At 44.1% G+C, this 16,879-nt stretch overlaps 1 protein-coding gene across 3 annotated transcripts in view; it reads right to left on the bottom strand.

Annotated features, from left to right (window-relative positions):
- gpbp1l1 (GC-rich promoter binding protein 1-like 1) overlaps positions 1 to 16,879 on the bottom strand; it is a 119,391-nt gene that overhangs the window by 63,320 nt on the left and 39,192 nt on the right. For 2 of the 3 annotated variants that reach the window (XM_085983031.1, XM_085983030.1), the window contains 2 exons: positions 11,553 to 11,671; positions 550 to 685 (listed from right to left, as the gene is read on the bottom strand). In XM_085983031.1, the coding sequence (XP_085839157.1) occupies positions 550 to 685; positions 11,553 to 11,615 (199 nt within the window). In that variant the 5' untranslated portion in view covers positions 11,616 to 11,671. The remainder of the gene's footprint in view (positions 1 to 549; positions 686 to 11,552; positions 11,672 to 16,879) is intronic. The other variant, XM_085983032.1, reaches the window with a different exon arrangement.

Here is a 16,879-nt window from a genome sequence, read left to right as displayed (position 1 = left end):
GATGCCAGCCACTGCTCAAGCTCCGAAACCCAGAGCTCAAGCTCCGCCAGCTGACAACACTTCCTGCACATGAGGTTGTCCAGGACTTGAGAAGCATCCTGGACTTCCCACATGGCACAGGATGTGTATTCGACGGGACTGAGGTGGAGAACAAGTCTTGCTCACATCATCCGTTTACGCCTGAATCAGGTTCTCTGCCACTGCAAACTATTCCTTTAGTTTTGATTGTATTATATAAAATGCGAAGTACATCATAATGTGTTGGATGTTATAATGTGGTGGATGAGGGTATAGCCCAATCATAAATTGCCTTTTGAATCCATCAGTCATGTTTGTTATATTTCTATTTACCAGTTATTTTATTAAATATAATCACATTTCAAAATAACTTTGCTTATAATACATATATGCCCCGGCAAGTGTAAAATTAATAAAATAACTGAAGAAAATTACTCATTTAATTGAAAGCATTTTGCAATACAGTCTGCAACTAAATTTTCTGCTTCCAAATTTTCATCTGGCAAATTAGAATTGTCTGTTAAATTGTACCTTTCCTACCTCCAGCAGCTCGGAGCAGACCATTACTGAAGAATCCATCTGAAGAGTTGTGCCTTCTACGATTCACGCCAAATCGACCGTCACCCCGAGTAAAATGATCACCATGTTTCTCACTATTAGAAGAGGACTGTATGGAAAAGTTTTTTTTAAAAAGTCAAATTAATTGTGCCTTCCACAATAGTATTAAGTTAATCAATTCTGCTCCAAATAGTAATAAACGTGTGAGAAAGAAAACTTTGTTGTTCAGTCAATTAATCTGCTGCTAAACTGAAGCTATGCCCCTTTAAGGCCACAAAGTCTAACTGCTGCAGTAATTCCTGGGTGAGATCATTGCGTTAAATTACTGTTCAGGCTTTGTGAGGCCTATACTTTAAAAAAAAAAGTACAAAGGTCAATGAAGTGTTACAGCATTCTAACGCCAGTATTTCCTTTGCTGAGTTTCCCTATAGATTGCAAAGTACTACTTCTATTTCTGATCATTTTCGATGAAAGCAGCATAAAAATTTGACTAACACTTGAAATGTCATGATCAGCAAAGGAGAGTTCTGCCAAACAGAACATGCATATGCTAGACATACCATTTTTAGTAAAATTAGACTGTCTTAATGGCACAACCATTATTTGGAGCATGTAAAGCTGGATTTCACGAAGCCGATGATCCAGCTCAGATACTATAGTGTCTAATACAGTAAATAATTTTATTCCACGTCAATTGAGGAGCAAATTCACAGCAGTTACATAAAGCCTCAATTCCGTGGGTCAGTGGCTGGCAGCAAAACAATGTATTCACTTGGGTTACCCACTTAATAAATTCTTATCCACTTGGACAATTCTGGAAGTTTTGAGGTTGCTTGCGATTAGGAAGATTGACAATTTAACTTTTCTTCTTGTTACACAGCCTATGAATAATATCACCAAATAACTTAACTCAAATTGTTTCCCTTCCAGAATTTTGCGGCTAAAGTCAGTTCCTGGGATGTGCACACAACATGCTTGTGATGTCCACCGACACGTTGTCAGTGTACATCACGATGCAACATACATAATATCACTAGCGTAACATGCACTCAGCTCAGGATCCACTGGGAGCGGGGGAATTTCTGTTTTTTGAAGGTGGTGAGAAATGGGCAGAAGTTTTTTTTTTTTAACTGATCCACCTAGAAAAATCAGATAATCTATCAGTGGAAATTCGTTAAAAAAAAACCAATTTCATAGGTCTCTAATTATACAATATATTATGTATCAAGGAAAATTATATATTGCATTTAAAATCAGGAAAAGCTAAATATTTTGAACTTAAAACAAAAATCAGGAAAATAAGGCTGACCAGTCATGTGTGATCAATCCAATTATAATTGACAAAAAAAAGAGGCAACTAAGCACAGCTTACCAACTGAAGGTCAGGGAAACAGTTAGTCTGGGAATGAGCCTAGTTCACAACATGGGATCTCTAGCAGTCAGGTGGAATAAAAAAATGTCACTCATAGCTCAGTGGTAGCACTCTTGCCCGAGTCAGAAAGTTGTGTGTTTAAGTCCCACTCAATAAAGTTTAAGCATATGATCTAGGCGGACACTTCAGTGCAGCATTGAGGGAGTGCCATCTTTCGGATGAGACGTTAAACCTCTGCCCTCTCAGATGGATCTAAAAGATCAAATGGCACTATTTCGAAGAGGAGCAGGGGAGCTCTCCCCGGTGTCCTGGCCAACATTTATCCCTCATCCAACATCACTAAAACAGATTACCTGGTCATTATCTCACTGCTGTTTGCGGGAGCTTGCTGTGCGCAGTGGCTGCCGCATTTCCTACATTACAACAGTGCTGGCTTCAAAAAAGTACTTAATTGCCTGTAAAGTGCTTTTGGATGCCCTGAACTCATGAACAGCGCTACATAAGTGCAAGTCTTTATTCCTTTAGTAGTTAAAGGTTCCAATTTAAATGCTATAACTAGATGGCAATGCACTGGAAATGCATTTATTCCGGTTCCCATATAAGCAGCAATTCTTATTAGCTAAAAAGCATAATTATTTAAGGTTTGTTTATATCGCTACTACCTTCCAGCCAGTCATATCTTATTCACATTCTCTGGCTCTAACTAATTCACCTGCTCACATTGGTCAAAACTTAAAATGTTCACAGAGTGTGTGCATGACGTCTGGTCTCTAAATATTTAGGGCAATTCAGAGTAGGTTTAAAATTGCTCTGTATGTCCAAGAGAACCCGAACACATTTTACACCATGTTTGGTACTGCAGTGTAGGTATAATCCACGCAGCATTAAACCCAAGTGGTATAAAACTGCCTCCTTCAGAGACACCCTCAGTACTTCTCTCCAAAGTTAAACCTCAACTTTAACGCCACTGCACCCAAAGAGGTTTTTTTTTTATAAATGATATTGACAATACTGTAGATTTTTCCAATGGTCTTCAATTTTCCATTTATCTTCAACAATGTCTGCAGTCTAATCTTTAGACTAGTTCTATATTGGTGTCACATTACCCTGTGGAGAGGATTAAACATCAGGTACATTCCCACTAGGGGGAAAGGCAGAGCAACTAAAGCCAGGGCTCCCTTGATGACGAAACAGATAGAGAATATGATGGAGCAGAAAAAGAGCACGTATGACAGATGTCAGGTTGCAAATACATCTGAGAATCAGGCTAGCTAGATAGAGATATAGAAAGGTCAGAGGAGAAGTGAAAAAGAAAATAAGAGGGGCAAAGAGAGGGTATGAGAATAGAATGGCAGCCAACATAAAAAGGTAATCTAAAAGTCTTCTACAGGCATATAAATAGCAAAAGGGTAATAAGAGATGGGGTGGAGCAGATTAAGGACCAAAAAGGAGACCTATGCATGGAGGCAGAGGGTATGGCTGAGGTACTAAACGAGTACTTTGCATCTGTCTTCACCAAGGAAGAGGATACTGCCATAGACAGTGAAGGAGGTGGTAGTGGAGACACTTGCTAGGATAAAAATTGATAAAGTAGAGTTGTTAGAAAGGCTGGCTGTACTTAAAGTAGATAAATCACCAGGACCAGATGGGATGCATCCTAGGATGCTGAAGGAATTGAGGGCGGAAATCGCGGAGGTACTGGCCATAATATTCCAATCCTCCATAGATACGGGGGTGATGCCAGAGGACTGGAGAATTGCAAATGTTACACCCTTGTTCAAAAAAGGGTGTAAAAATAAATCCAGCAACTACAAACCAGTCAGTTTAACCTCGGTAGTGGGAAAGCTTTTAGAAACCGTAATCAGGGACAAAATTAACAGTCACTTGGATAGGTGTTGTTAAGTCCGTGAATGATTGAGACACGGACTAGCAGGAGAGAAACAAACAAGTCTTTACTGGTGAAAGGCATAAACGAAACTAACCAACAGAGGCTCTCTAGCGCCTTTTATACAGGGGTGGTCACTGCCGGTATTGCAGTCCGAGACCAGTTATTCTCTTAAAGGTACATACACAACAATTCCTCCCCTTTTAGATAAACAGTACATAACATTCATTTAACACTAATGATAACGAATTACAATCACAATTACTGTTGCTAGATACATTGGTTAAGTTTAAGCAATTATAAGTTCAGTCTTTGAGGAGGCTTCCTGATTCTGTCTGGATAACGCCTCTTTGGAGTATCAGGTTCTTCTGGCAATGTTGAGTCGGAATCAATGTCGTTGTTTGGTTCATCTGCTTCCAATATTACCGGTTCTGCGGTAGCTGCAATTGGAACGTCGATTTCATTACCAGGTGTATCAGATCGTGGTGTGGAGTTGGCGTTTTCCAGTGACTCTAGAATCTGGTCAGCATGGCGTCTTACAATGCTCTCCCCAACGTCCACGGTATACATGAGAGGTCCTTGTCGTGTACAAATCGTTCCTGGCTGCCATTTCTCAGTGCGGTAGTCCCGGGCCAAAACTGGTTGACCTATCTTAAAACTCCTGGTCAGCCTTTCATTCATATTCTGAAACTGCCTGTTCTCCACATCTCTTCGGACGTTTGGCTTAACCAAATCCAAGCGGCATCGTAGTCTTCGATTGAAGAACATCATGGCTGGAGTTTGGTTGGTAACCGCATATGTCGCATTCCGGTAGGCAAACAAGAAGTTGTCCACCTTGTGTTGTAGGGGTATATCTTCATTACACATTGCCTTGATAGCCTTCTTGAATGTTTGGACAAACCTCTCGGCCAATCCATTAGCGGCTGGATGATATGGGGCAGATGTGTAATGCTTAACACCATTGTTCTTTAAGAACCTCCGGAACTCTTCAGACACAAACTGTGGTCCATTGTCAGAGCAAATCTGTTCAGGCAGCCCATTCCTGGCGAATATGGTTCGTAAGACTGTGATCGTTTTTTCCGTGGTGGTTGAGGACATTTTTATTACCTCTGGCCACTTTGAATGTGCATCCACCGCAATTAAAAACATCGAGTCCATGAAGGGACCAGCAAAATCAATGTGCACCCTTTGCCATGGAGATGAGGGCCACTCCCATGGATGCAGAGGAGCTTGTGGTGGGGCATTTTGGACCTTCTGGCATCCTGCACAGCTCTTGGTCATCTCTTCGATTTCTCTATCGATTCCCGGCCACCACACAAACGCCCTGGCTAAGCTCTTCATTTTTACCCCACCCAGATGACCCTCATGAAGCTCATTGTGCACTCTATCCATCAACTTAGGTGAATTACTACTCTGGATCCACACATCAAGGTTCCTCTGCACACTGACAGCTGTTCTCTTCTTGACGAAAATGCTGGCAGCAGTGGTTCGCCATGTGCTGGCCATCCCTTCACCGTTAAATCATAGACCCGTGATAGTGTCGGGTCATTCCGTGTTTCCTTTTCTATGTTTGCATTCGTCACAGGGAGACATTCGACTATGGTCGAGTGGAATAACTCCATTGGATCCACTGCAAGGTCTTCTTCTTCCACCGTCGGCAACGGTAGACGTGACAATCCATCAGCATTTCCATGCTGTTTAGTTCCCCTGTACTCGATGTCATATTGGTGTGCCCCTAAGAAAAGGGACCATCTCTGCAGCCGTTGTGCTGTCATTATCGGTACACCCTTCTGAGGGTTGAAAATGGAGACAAGAGGTTGATGGTCGGTTAGTAGAGTAAATTTTTGACCGTGCAGATAGCGATTGAACTTCTTCACCCCCCACACTAGGCTGAGGGCCTCTCTGTCAATCTGGGCGTAGTTACACTCGGCAGAAGTTAACGAGCGTGACGCAAAAGCTATCGGCCTCTCCGAACCATCAAGGAATTTATGTGACAGTACCGCCCCAATGCCGTAGGGAGACGCATCACACGCCAGCCTGATTGGCAGTGCTGGGTTGTAGTGAGCCAGTACTTCCTTCCAAGTGATTAAGTCCTTACTCTTCTGAAAAGCACGTTTACAATCATCGCTCCATTTCCATGCTACCCCCGTTCGTAGCAGGGCGTTCAGTGGATGCAGAATTGTCGACAAATTCGGCAAAAACTTATGATAGTAATTCACCAACCCGAGGAATGACCTCAGTTGCGACACATTTTCAGGCGCTGGGGCCTTAACAACCGCTTCAATTTTGTCAGGGGACTTATGTAACCCCTCTTCATCAATCATGTGGCCACAATACGATATCTGTTTCTTTAAAAATTCGCACTTGGGGCGGTTGGCTCGCAGCCCATGTTCCCGTAGTCTAGTGAGCACCTGTTCTAGGTTGTTAAGGTGTTCACTGTCATCTTCACCTGTTACAAGGATGTCGTCCAAGTAACACTGAGTCCCCGGAATCCCTTGCAGGACTTGTTCCATCGCTCTTTGCCATATCGCCAGAGCCGATGCTACTCCGAATACCAATCGATGATACTGGTAAAGACCTTTGTGAGTGTTTATCGTGAGATACTTCCTAGAGGACTCTTCAACCTCCATCTGCAAATATGCTTGTGCTAGGTCAATTTTTGTAAAACGCTTCCCTCCAGACAGTGAGGCGAAGATGTCTTCTATCCTTGGAAGAGGATATTGTACTGTGTGAAGGACAGGGTTCACCGTCACCTTGAAATCCCCACAGATGCGAATCTTCCTTGGCTCTCCGGACTTATTGCTTAACGTTTTTTTCATGACAGGAACGATGGGTGTCGCCCACTCGCTCCAGTCGACCTTAGACAACACGCCCGCCTTCTCCAGATTCTCCAGCTCTGCCTCGACAGCTGGACAAATTGCATATGGTACCGGTCTCGCTTTGAAAAACTTGGGAACTGCATTCTCTTCTATTTTTAACGAGGCGGTTACGCCTTTAAGCGTGCCCAGTTCTTGTTGAAATACCTCTTTGGCGTTAGCTAAGATTGTTGACAATCGTCCAGGAGTGACGTCTTCATCTTTTTTACCGTCCACCGTCATTGCATGAATGGAATGTCAATCTAAGTTTATCTTCCTGATCCATTCCCGTCCCAATAACGGTGGTCCACCATTTGGCAGTATGTAGAGATACAATTTCTGTATTTTCTTGCCATTGTATTCGACAGGCACCCTTATTTTTCCTCTGGGGTATACTTTTTGCCCCGTATACGTCGTCAAGACGATGGATGTCTCTCTCAAGGGTATGTGTGAAAATAGCCGCTCATAGTCTCGTCGATTCATGACGGTTAGCGCTGATCCTGTATCCAATTCCATTTTAACTTGGGACCCTGCTATCGTGAGGGTGACCCAAATGGTTCGGTGATCCTCTTTTGCGATTACATTGTGAAGTTTGAGACAGCTTAATCTCCTGTTCTCGGATTCACTATCGCTCATCTGGTCTTCGGAACTACTGTCCGTCATCTTTTGTACTTTCTTGTACGGTTCCTTAGTAGCCTTTTTGTTGTCGCTGGTCTTCTTCCCAGACCTACAAACTCGTGCAATGTGTCCAATCTTCCCGCATTGTCTGCATATTTTGTCTTTGGACCAGCAGTCCTTCTGGTCATGGTTAGTTCTGCCGCAGCGATAACATTTTGCAAATCCCCGTGTCATTTCGTGGGTGCTGTATTCCTGTGGTTTTTGTTGAATTTCTGCAGCTCCCCTGGCTGCTGCTTCATACGATACTGCCACGCTGAAAGCTTTATCTAGCGTCAGCTCTTGTTCTGCGAGTAACTTCTTCTGTGTTCCTTCACTCAGGAGTCCACAGACAAATTTGTCCTGTAGGGTATCTGCCAGTCCTGCTCCGAACTGGCAGTGCTTTGATAGCTTGCGTAGTTCCGTAAGATACTCAGCATTGCTCTCATCTTTGTGCTGAGTTCTCCTGTGGAATTTAAATCTTTCTGCTATCAACAGCGGTGCAGGGTTTAAGTGCTCCTGTAGAACAGCAACAATTTCGTTAAAACTCTTCGCCTTCGGTTTGGCTGGAGTAATCAGATCCCGCAATAGGCCGTACGTTCTAGCGCCCATTATGTTTAGCAATATTGATGCCTTTTTCCCCTCCGCTATTTCATTTGCCTCGAAATATACCTCGACTCTTTCCACATACGTGGTCCAGTCCTCTAATGTATTATCAAAAGCAGTGATACAGCCAGTCTTCGGCATCTTGCAAATCTAAAATGGCGCCTCCCGCGCTTTGCCTTCTTCTCTGATTTAACAAAATGGCGCCTCCCGCGCTTTTCCTTCTTCCCCGCTGTTGTTAGCGCTGCTTTCCACGGTTTCTTGCGCGTATTCTTTTTCTTTTATTATTTTCCCGTCGTGGAGCGGACCCTCTGGAACACTTCCCTCCCTCTTCTGAGGTCTGAACGCTGCCCAGCTTCGAAACACCGGCCACGCCCTGTATGCTCCACCCTCTCTCTCTCTCCTTGCTTCCCGACTCGCTGCCCGGCCCCGTTGCAGCCCAGGAAGGATCAGAGCACTACCTGCCACCAGCCCGATTAGCTGGGAAACCACGGACCGAGGAACCCAGCCTGGCTCTGGAAAGTCGCTCCTGCAAAGCCTTGAACCCGATGATTGACGGTCGACGCCCGTCCCTCGAGTTTCAATGGACTCTTTTTTTTTCTTCCGACCTTCAACGTCGTCGGAGCTGCTGCTGAGTTGCAGGTAAGTTCTTTCTAACTCGTCGCCAGTGTTAAGTCCGTGAATGATTGAGACACGGACTAGCAGGAGAGAAACAACAGATCTTTACTGGTGAAAGGCATAAACGAAACTAACCAACAGAGGCTCTCTAGCGCCTTTTATACAGGGGTGGTCACTGCCGGTATTGCAGTCTGAGACCAGTTATTCTCTTAAAGGTACATACACAACAGGTGTGATTAATTAAGGAAAGCCAGCACAGATTTGTTAAAGGTAAATTGTGTTTAACCAACTTGATTGAGTTTTCTGATGAGGTAATGAGAAGGTTGGGGTTGATGAGGGTAATGCGGTTGACGTAGTGTACATGGATTTCCAAAAGGCGTTCGACAAAGTGCCACATAATAGGCTTGCCAGCAAAGTTGAAACCCATGGAATAAAAGGGACAGTGGCAGCATGGATACAGAATTGGCTAAGTGACAGGAAACAGAGAGCAGTGGTGAATGGTTGTTTTTCGGACTGGAGGAAGGTATACAGTGGTGTTTCCCAGGGGTCAGTTCTAAGGCCACTGCTTTTCTTGATATATATTAATAACTTGGACGTGGGTATACAGGGTACAATTTCAAAATCTGCAGAATACACAAAACTTAGAAGTATAGTGAATAGTGAGGAGAGTGATAGACTGGCTGGTGAAATGGGCAGACGCGTGGCAGATGAAATTTAACGCAGAAAAGTGCAAAGTGATACATTTTGGTAGAAAGAATGAGGAGAGGACATATAAACTAAATGGTACAATCCTAAAGGGGGTGCACGAACAGAGAGACCTAGGGGTATGTCTGCACAAATCGTTGAAGGTGACAGAGCAGGTTGAGAAAGCAGTTCAAAAGGCTTATGGGATCCTGGGCTTCATAAATAGAGGCATAGAGTACAAAAGTGTGGAAATTATGATGAACCTGTATAGAACACTGGTTCGGCCCCAACTAGAGTACTGTGTCCAATTCTGGGCACCGCACTTTAGGAAGGATGTGAATGCCTTAGCGAGGGTGCAGAAAAGATTTACAAGAATGGTTCCAGAGATGAGGGACTTCAGTTACGCAGATAGACTAGAGAAGCTGGGGTTGTTCTCCTTAGAGCAGAGAAGGTCGAGAGGAGATCTGATACGAGGTTTTCAAAATCATGAGGGATCTAGACAGCAAATAGAGGGGAAACTGTTCCCATTGGTGGAAGGGTCGAGAACCAGAGGACACAGATTTAAGGTGATTGGCAGAAGAACCACAAAGGCGACGCAAGAAAAAACTTTTTTACGCAACGAGTGGTTAAGATCTGGAATGCACTGCCTGAAAGGGTGGTGGAGGCAGACTCAATCTTATCTTTCAAAAGGGAGTTGGAGAAGTATCTGAAGGAAATATATTTGCAGGGCTACGGGGAAAAGGCAGGGGACTGGGACTAGCTGAGAGTCAGCACGGGCTCAATGGGCTGAATGACCTTCTTCCGTGCTGTAACCATTCTAGAATTCTATGATGCAATTTGTAAGAATTACAATTATTAAATTTCAAAAAGGTCAGAATGCAGAGGCCTGAATATAAGAATTAATACAGCGAAACACTAGAAGAGGGTTTATTTCCAGGATGGAATGAATCTGTAAGCATACATAATGTTGAGGGTTGTTCAGTTAGGAAACCTACTTTTGATATCCACAAGATAAAATGCAAGAGATTTAGAGCAGAGAGCAGGAGAAACTTCCTCACAAAGACTTGCAAGGCTGTGAAATTCACTTCTAGTGTTAGTGGTGAGGCAGAAACTATGTCAACATTCAAGATTAGATTAGATAGGTGGAAGAAGAAAATGGGGACGAAGGGATTTGGGAACAGGGCAGGTAAGTGTGATTAGGACTATTTACTTGCACGAAAGGTAAATATCAACAAGATTACTTGGGCTGAATAGCCCGTTTCCATGGTACAATTTCTACGTATTTCGATGTATAAATATTCAAATTTCCCTTCATCCTCAACAATTAGTTAGAACAATTCTATAATAATAATAACTTGCATTTATAAAGCGCCTTCAACGTAGCAAAACGTCCCAAGGCGCTTAACAAGAACGATATCAAAAGCATTTTTGACACCGAGCCACAGAAGGAGTTATAGGACAGATGACCAAAAGCATGGTCAAAGAGGTAGGTTTTAAGGAGCATCTTAGAAGAGCAGAGACAGGTAGAGAGGCAGAGAGGTTAAGGGGGGGAATTTCAGAACTTCGGGCCAAGGCAGCTGAAAGCACAGACGCCAATGGTGTAGCGAGTAATGTCAGGAATGCGCAAGAGGCCAGAATTGGAGGAGCGCAGAGATCTCGAAGGCTATAGGGGGTTACAGGGATAGGGATGGGTGAGGCCATGGAGGGGTTTGAAAACAAGGATGAGGATTTTTAAATTGAGGAGTTGTCGGACTGGAAACCAGTGTAGGTCTGCAAGCACAGGGGTGATGCGTGAACGGGACTTGGTGCAAGTTAAAATTATGGGCAGCAGAGTTTTGGATGAGCACAAGTTTAGGGAGGGTGGAAGATGGGAGGCCGGCCAGGAGAGCACTGGAATAGTCAAGTCTAGAGGTAACATAGGCATGGACGAGGGTTCAGCAGCAGATGAGCTGAGGCAGGGTCGGAGTCGGGCAATGTTACGGAGGTGGAAGCAGGCAGTCTTGGTGAGGGAGCTAATGTGTGGTTGGAAGCTCATCTCGGGGTCAAACACAACACCATGGTTATGAAAGGTCTGGCTCAACTTCAGACAGTTTGCCAGGGATAGAAACGGTGGTCAGGGAACAAAGTTTGTGGCGGGGACCAATAGATAATGGCTTCAGTCTTCCCAATACTACAAAAATCTATCCTGCAGCTTCAAACAGAAACTATGCTAAAGTTTTCTCACTACAATTAAACTATTTTTTGATAAAACATGCATTTAAAATAAAACAAAATAAAATCTGAAGGCCAAAATATTATAGCATACCTTGGTTGAAGACTGAGATGTGGAAAAATTAAGCCAAGCAGGAACAAAGTCATGCTGCGCCATTTAGGTCCAGTGTCTTCTGTCAGCGGAGTGAGGTATCAAACCTCATGGCCAGGATCCTGCAAAATTAAAATGGTGTGAAGAAGAGGTGAAATAAGCAAGTATCTCTAATTGACCTGAATGAACACGTTGATACACTTACACGTTAAAAAAGGAATAATCCCATTCAAAGTGCTATTTCTTCGTAATAACCTGTCAGGTCTCAGCCTATAATTTATCACCCCAAATCATATAATAAAACGCATAATCTAGGCAAAAAAAGTATTCACTTAAATAGATATACGAGATAACCCCATGAAGCCAAGTTTGGCAAGTGTCTGTTGAATCTTGGGAGAGAAAAAGAAATCTTCAAATGTTTGGTCACCCTTCCTGCACTACTCGAGTGCAACACCTGGTAGATTGACTAAGGAACAAAACCCCCATACATATCCATGTGCTGAACTGGAGGATTGTTCAGTTTTGTTTTGGAAAGGTGAGAAAGAATTATTTTTAACATTCTGCTGGCTTTTATTGAGCTCCGCCAACTACAATAGGGAACTTCCAATATATTTTGTTACTACTTCCAAAACAAAAGTTTTTCTTATGAGTGGAACTGAAGCACAGACAATGCCACAGAATATACAGTAATGGATATCGTGGAATGAGCCAATCTCCCAGACTCCTCACCAACCCTGGGTATGCCGTCTCATCGGCAGGACAGACCCACCAGAGGTGGTGGTTCAGTGGTATACAGTCGGGAGGGAGTAACCCTGGGAATCCTCAACATTGATTCCAGACCCCATTAAGTCTCATGGCATCAGGTCAAGCATGGGCAAAGAAACCTCCTGCTGATTACCACCTATCGCCCTCCCTCAGCTGATGAATCAGTACTCCTCCAAGTTGAACACCACTTGGAAGAAGCACGGAGGGTAGCAAGGGCACAGAATGCACTCTGGGTGGAGGACTTCAATGTCCATCACCAAGAGTGGCTCGGTAGCACCAGTACTGACCGAGCCCTGAAGGACATAGCTGCCAGACTGGGCCTGCGGCAATTGTTGAGAGATCCAACACGAGGGGAAAACCTACTTAACCTCGTCCTCACCAATCTACCTGTCACAGATGCATCTGTCCATGACAGCATTGGTAGCAGTGACCACCGCACAGTCCTTGTGGCAACAAAAACCCATCTTCACACTGAGGACACCCTCCATCGTGCTGTGTGGCACTACCACCATGCTAAATGGGACAGATTCAGAACAGATCTAGCAGCTCAAAACTGGGCATCCAGGAGGTGCTGTGGGCTATCAGCAGCAGAATTGTATTCTACCACAATCTGTAACCTCATGGCACAGCATATCCCTCACTCTACCATTACCATCAAGCCAGGGGACCAACCCTGGTTCAATGAGGAGTGCAGAAGAGCATGCTAGGAGCAGCACCAAGCGTACCTAAAAATGAGGTGCCAACCTGGGGAAGCTGCAACACAGGACTACATGCATGTTAAACAGCGAAAGCAGCATGCTATAGACAGAGCTAAGCGATCCAACAATCAACAGATCAGACCAGATCAAAGCTCTGCAGTGCTGCCACATCCAGTTGTGAATGGTGGTGGACAATTAAACAACTAATGGGAGGAGGAGGCTCCATGAATATCCCCATCCTCAATGATGGCGGAGCCCAGCACGCGAGTGCAAAAGACAAGGCTGAAGCGTTTGCAACCATCTTCAGCAAGAAGTGGTGAGTGGATGATCCATATCGACCTCCTCTTGACGTCCCCACCATCACAAAAGCCAGTCTTCAGCCAATTCGATTCACTCCACGTGATATAAGAAATGGCTGAGCGCACTGGATACAGCAAAGGCTATGGGTTCCAACAACATCCCAGCTATCGTGCTGAAGAATTGTACTCCAGTGCGAGCTGCGCCTCTAGCCAAGCTGTTCCAGTACAGCTACAACACTGGCATCTACCCAACAAAGTGGAAAATTGCCCAAGTATGTCCTGTCCACAAAAATCAGGACAAATCCAATCTGGGAAATTACCGCCACATCAGTCTACTCTCAATTATCAGTAAAGTGATGGAAGGTGTCGTCGACAGTGCTATCAAGCGGCACTTACTCACCAATAACCTGTTCACTGATGCCAGGACCACTCGGTTCCTGACCTCATTACACCCTTGGTCCAAACATAGACGAAAGAGCTGAATTCCAGAGGTGAGGGGAGAGTGACTGCCCTTGACATCAAGGCAGCATTTGACGGAGTGTGGCATCAAGGTGCCCTAATAAAATTGAAGTCAATGGGAATCAGGGGGAAACTCTCCACTGGCTGGAGTCATACCTAGCACCAAGGAAGATGGTTGCAGTTGTTCGAGGTCAATCATCTCAAACCCAGGGCATCGCTGCAGGAGTTCCTCAGAGCAGTATCCTAGGCCCAACCATCTTCAGCTGCTTCATCAATGACCTTCCCTCCAGCATAAGGTCAGAAGTGGGGATGTTCGCTGATGATTGCACAGTGTTCAGTTCCATTCGCAACTCCCCAGAAAATGAAGCCGTCCATGCCCGCATGCAGCAAGACCTGGACAACATTCAGGCTTGGGCTGATAAGTGGCAAGTAACATTCGTGCCACACAAGTGCCAGGCAATGACTATCTCCAACAAGCGAGAGTCTAACCACCACCTCATGTCATTCAATGGCATTACCATCGCCGAATCCCCTACCATCAACATCCTGAGGGTCACCACTGACCAGAAACTTAACTGGACTAGCCACATAAATACATAATAACATAAGAAATAGGAGCAGGAGTAGGCCAATCGGCCCCTCGAGCCTGCTCCGCCATTCAATAAGATCATGGCTGATCTGATCCTAACCGCCAATCTACTATCACAGAACCATCTCCTGAATCTAACAGAATTAGACACACAAAATAGGAGCAGGATTAGGCTACATGGCCCCTGGACCCGCTCCGCTACCCACAGGGCCATGTCCGATCCAAACCTAGACTCATGTCCAAATTCCTGCCCGCTCCCCGTAACCCTTAATTCCCTTTACTTCTAGGAAACTGTCTATTTCTGTTTTAAATTTATGTAATGATGTAGCTTCTACAGCTTTTTGGGGCAGCATATTCCATGGACCTACCACCCACTGAGTGAAGTAGTTCCTCCTCATCTCAGTTTTGAAAGAGCAGCCCCTTATTCTAAGACTATGCCCCCTAGTTCTAGTTTCACCCATCATCGGGAACATCCTCCCCGCATCCACCCGATCCAACCCCTTCACAATCATATATGTTTCAATAAGATCGCCTCTCATTCTTCTGAACTCCAATGAGTAGAGTCCCAATCTACTCAACCTCTCCTCATATGTCCATCCCCTCATCCCCGGGATTAACCGAGTGAACCTTCTTTGTACTGACTCGAGAGCAAGTATGTCTTTTCTTAAGTATGGACACCAAAACTGTATGCAGTATTCCAGGTGCGGTCTCACCAATACCTTGTACAACTGAAGCAATACCTCCCTATTTTTATATTCTATCCCCCTAGCAATGAAAGCCAACATTCCATTGGCCTTCTTAATCACTTGCTGCACCTGCATACTAACCTTTTGAGTTTCGTGCACCAGGACCCCCAGATCCCTTTGTACTTCAGTACTTTCCAGTTTCTTGCTCTACGATTTTTCCTGCCAAAGTGCATAACCTCACACTTTCCAGTACTGTATTCCATCTGCCAAATCTCTGCCCACTTACTTAGCCTGTCTATGTCCCCTTGCAGGTTTTTTATGTTCTCCTCACTCACTACTTTCCCTCCCATCTTAGTATCATCTGCAAACTTTGATATGTTACACTCGGTCCCCTCCTCCAAATCGTTAATATAGATTGTAAAGAGTTGGGGACCCAGCACTGACCCCTGCGGAACACCACTAGTTACTGATTGCCAGTCTGAGAATGAACCATTTATCCCAACTCTCTGCCTTCTGTTAGATAGCCAATCCTCTATCCATGCCAGAATATTACCCCCAATCCCGCAATAATCTTTTGTGTGGCACCTTGTCAAATGCCTTTTGGAAGTCTAAATACACTACGTCCACTGGTTCCCCTTTATCCACCCCATATGTTACTTCCTCAAAGAACTCCAGCAAATTTGTCAAACATGACTTCCCCTTCATAAAACCATGCTGACTTTGTCCTATTAAATTATGATTATCCAAATGTCCTGTTACTGTCTCCTTAATAATGGACTCCAAAATTTTACCTACCACAGATGTTAGGCTAACCGGTCTATAGTTTCCAGCCTTCTGTCTACTGCCCTTTTTAAATAAGGGTGTTACATTAGCAGTTTTCCAGTCTGCCAGGACCTTTGCGGAGTCCAGGGAGTTTTGGAAAATTATTACCAATGCATCCACAATCCCTACCGCCACTTCCCTCAAGACCCTAGGATGTAAGCCATCAGGTCCAGGTGATTTATCCGCCTTGAGTCCCATTATTTTACCGAGTACCACTTCCTTAGTGATTTTGATCGTGTTTAGCTCCTCCCCCCCTATAGCCCCCTGTTTGTCCAGTGTTGGGATATTCTTAGTGTCCTCTACTGTAAAGACTGATACAAAATATTCATTCAGTGTTTTTGCCATCTCCATATTTCCCACCATTAATTTCCCGGTCTCATCCTCTAAGGGACCAACATTTACTTTAGCCACCCTTTTTCTTTTTATATAACTATAAAAAAAACTCTTACTATCTGTTTTTATATTTTTTGCTCATTTACTTTCATAATCTATCTTCCCTTTCTTAATCAATCTTTTTGTTATTTTTTGCTGTCTTTTAAAGTTTTCCCAATCCTCTATCCTCCCACTAGATTTGGCTACCTTATATGCCCTTGTTTTTAGTCGAATACTATCCTTAATTTCTTTACTTAGCCACGGATGGCTGTCTTTTCTTTTACACCCTTTTCTTCTCAGTGGAATATTTTTTTTTTGGAAGTTGTAAAATAACTCCTGAAATGTACACCACTGATCATGTATCGTCTTACCCTTTAATCTATTTTCCCAATCCACTCTACTCAATTCCGCTCTCATACCTTCATAGTCTCCTTTATTCAAGCTTAGCACGCTTGTTTGAGATCCAACCTTCTCACCCTCAAATTGAATATGGAATTCAACCATGTTATGGTCACTCATTCCAAGGGGATCCTTTACTAGGACATTTTTAATTAATCCTGTCGCGTTACACAGGACCAGATCTAAGGTTGCTTGCCCCCTGGTCGGTTCAGTTACATACTGCTCAAGAAACCCATCCCTA

This window comes from Somniosus microcephalus, chromosome 3 (assembly GCF_052327205.1).
Source record: "Somniosus microcephalus isolate GS21.2 chromosome 3, FLI_Smic_1.0, whole genome shotgun sequence".
In the NCBI taxonomy this organism is placed as follows: Eukaryota; Metazoa; Chordata; class Chondrichthyes; order Squaliformes; family Somniosidae; genus Somniosus; species Somniosus microcephalus.
The sequence above is the reverse complement of the archived record's forward strand: the minus strand, read 5'-3'. Positions and strand labels throughout refer to the sequence as shown.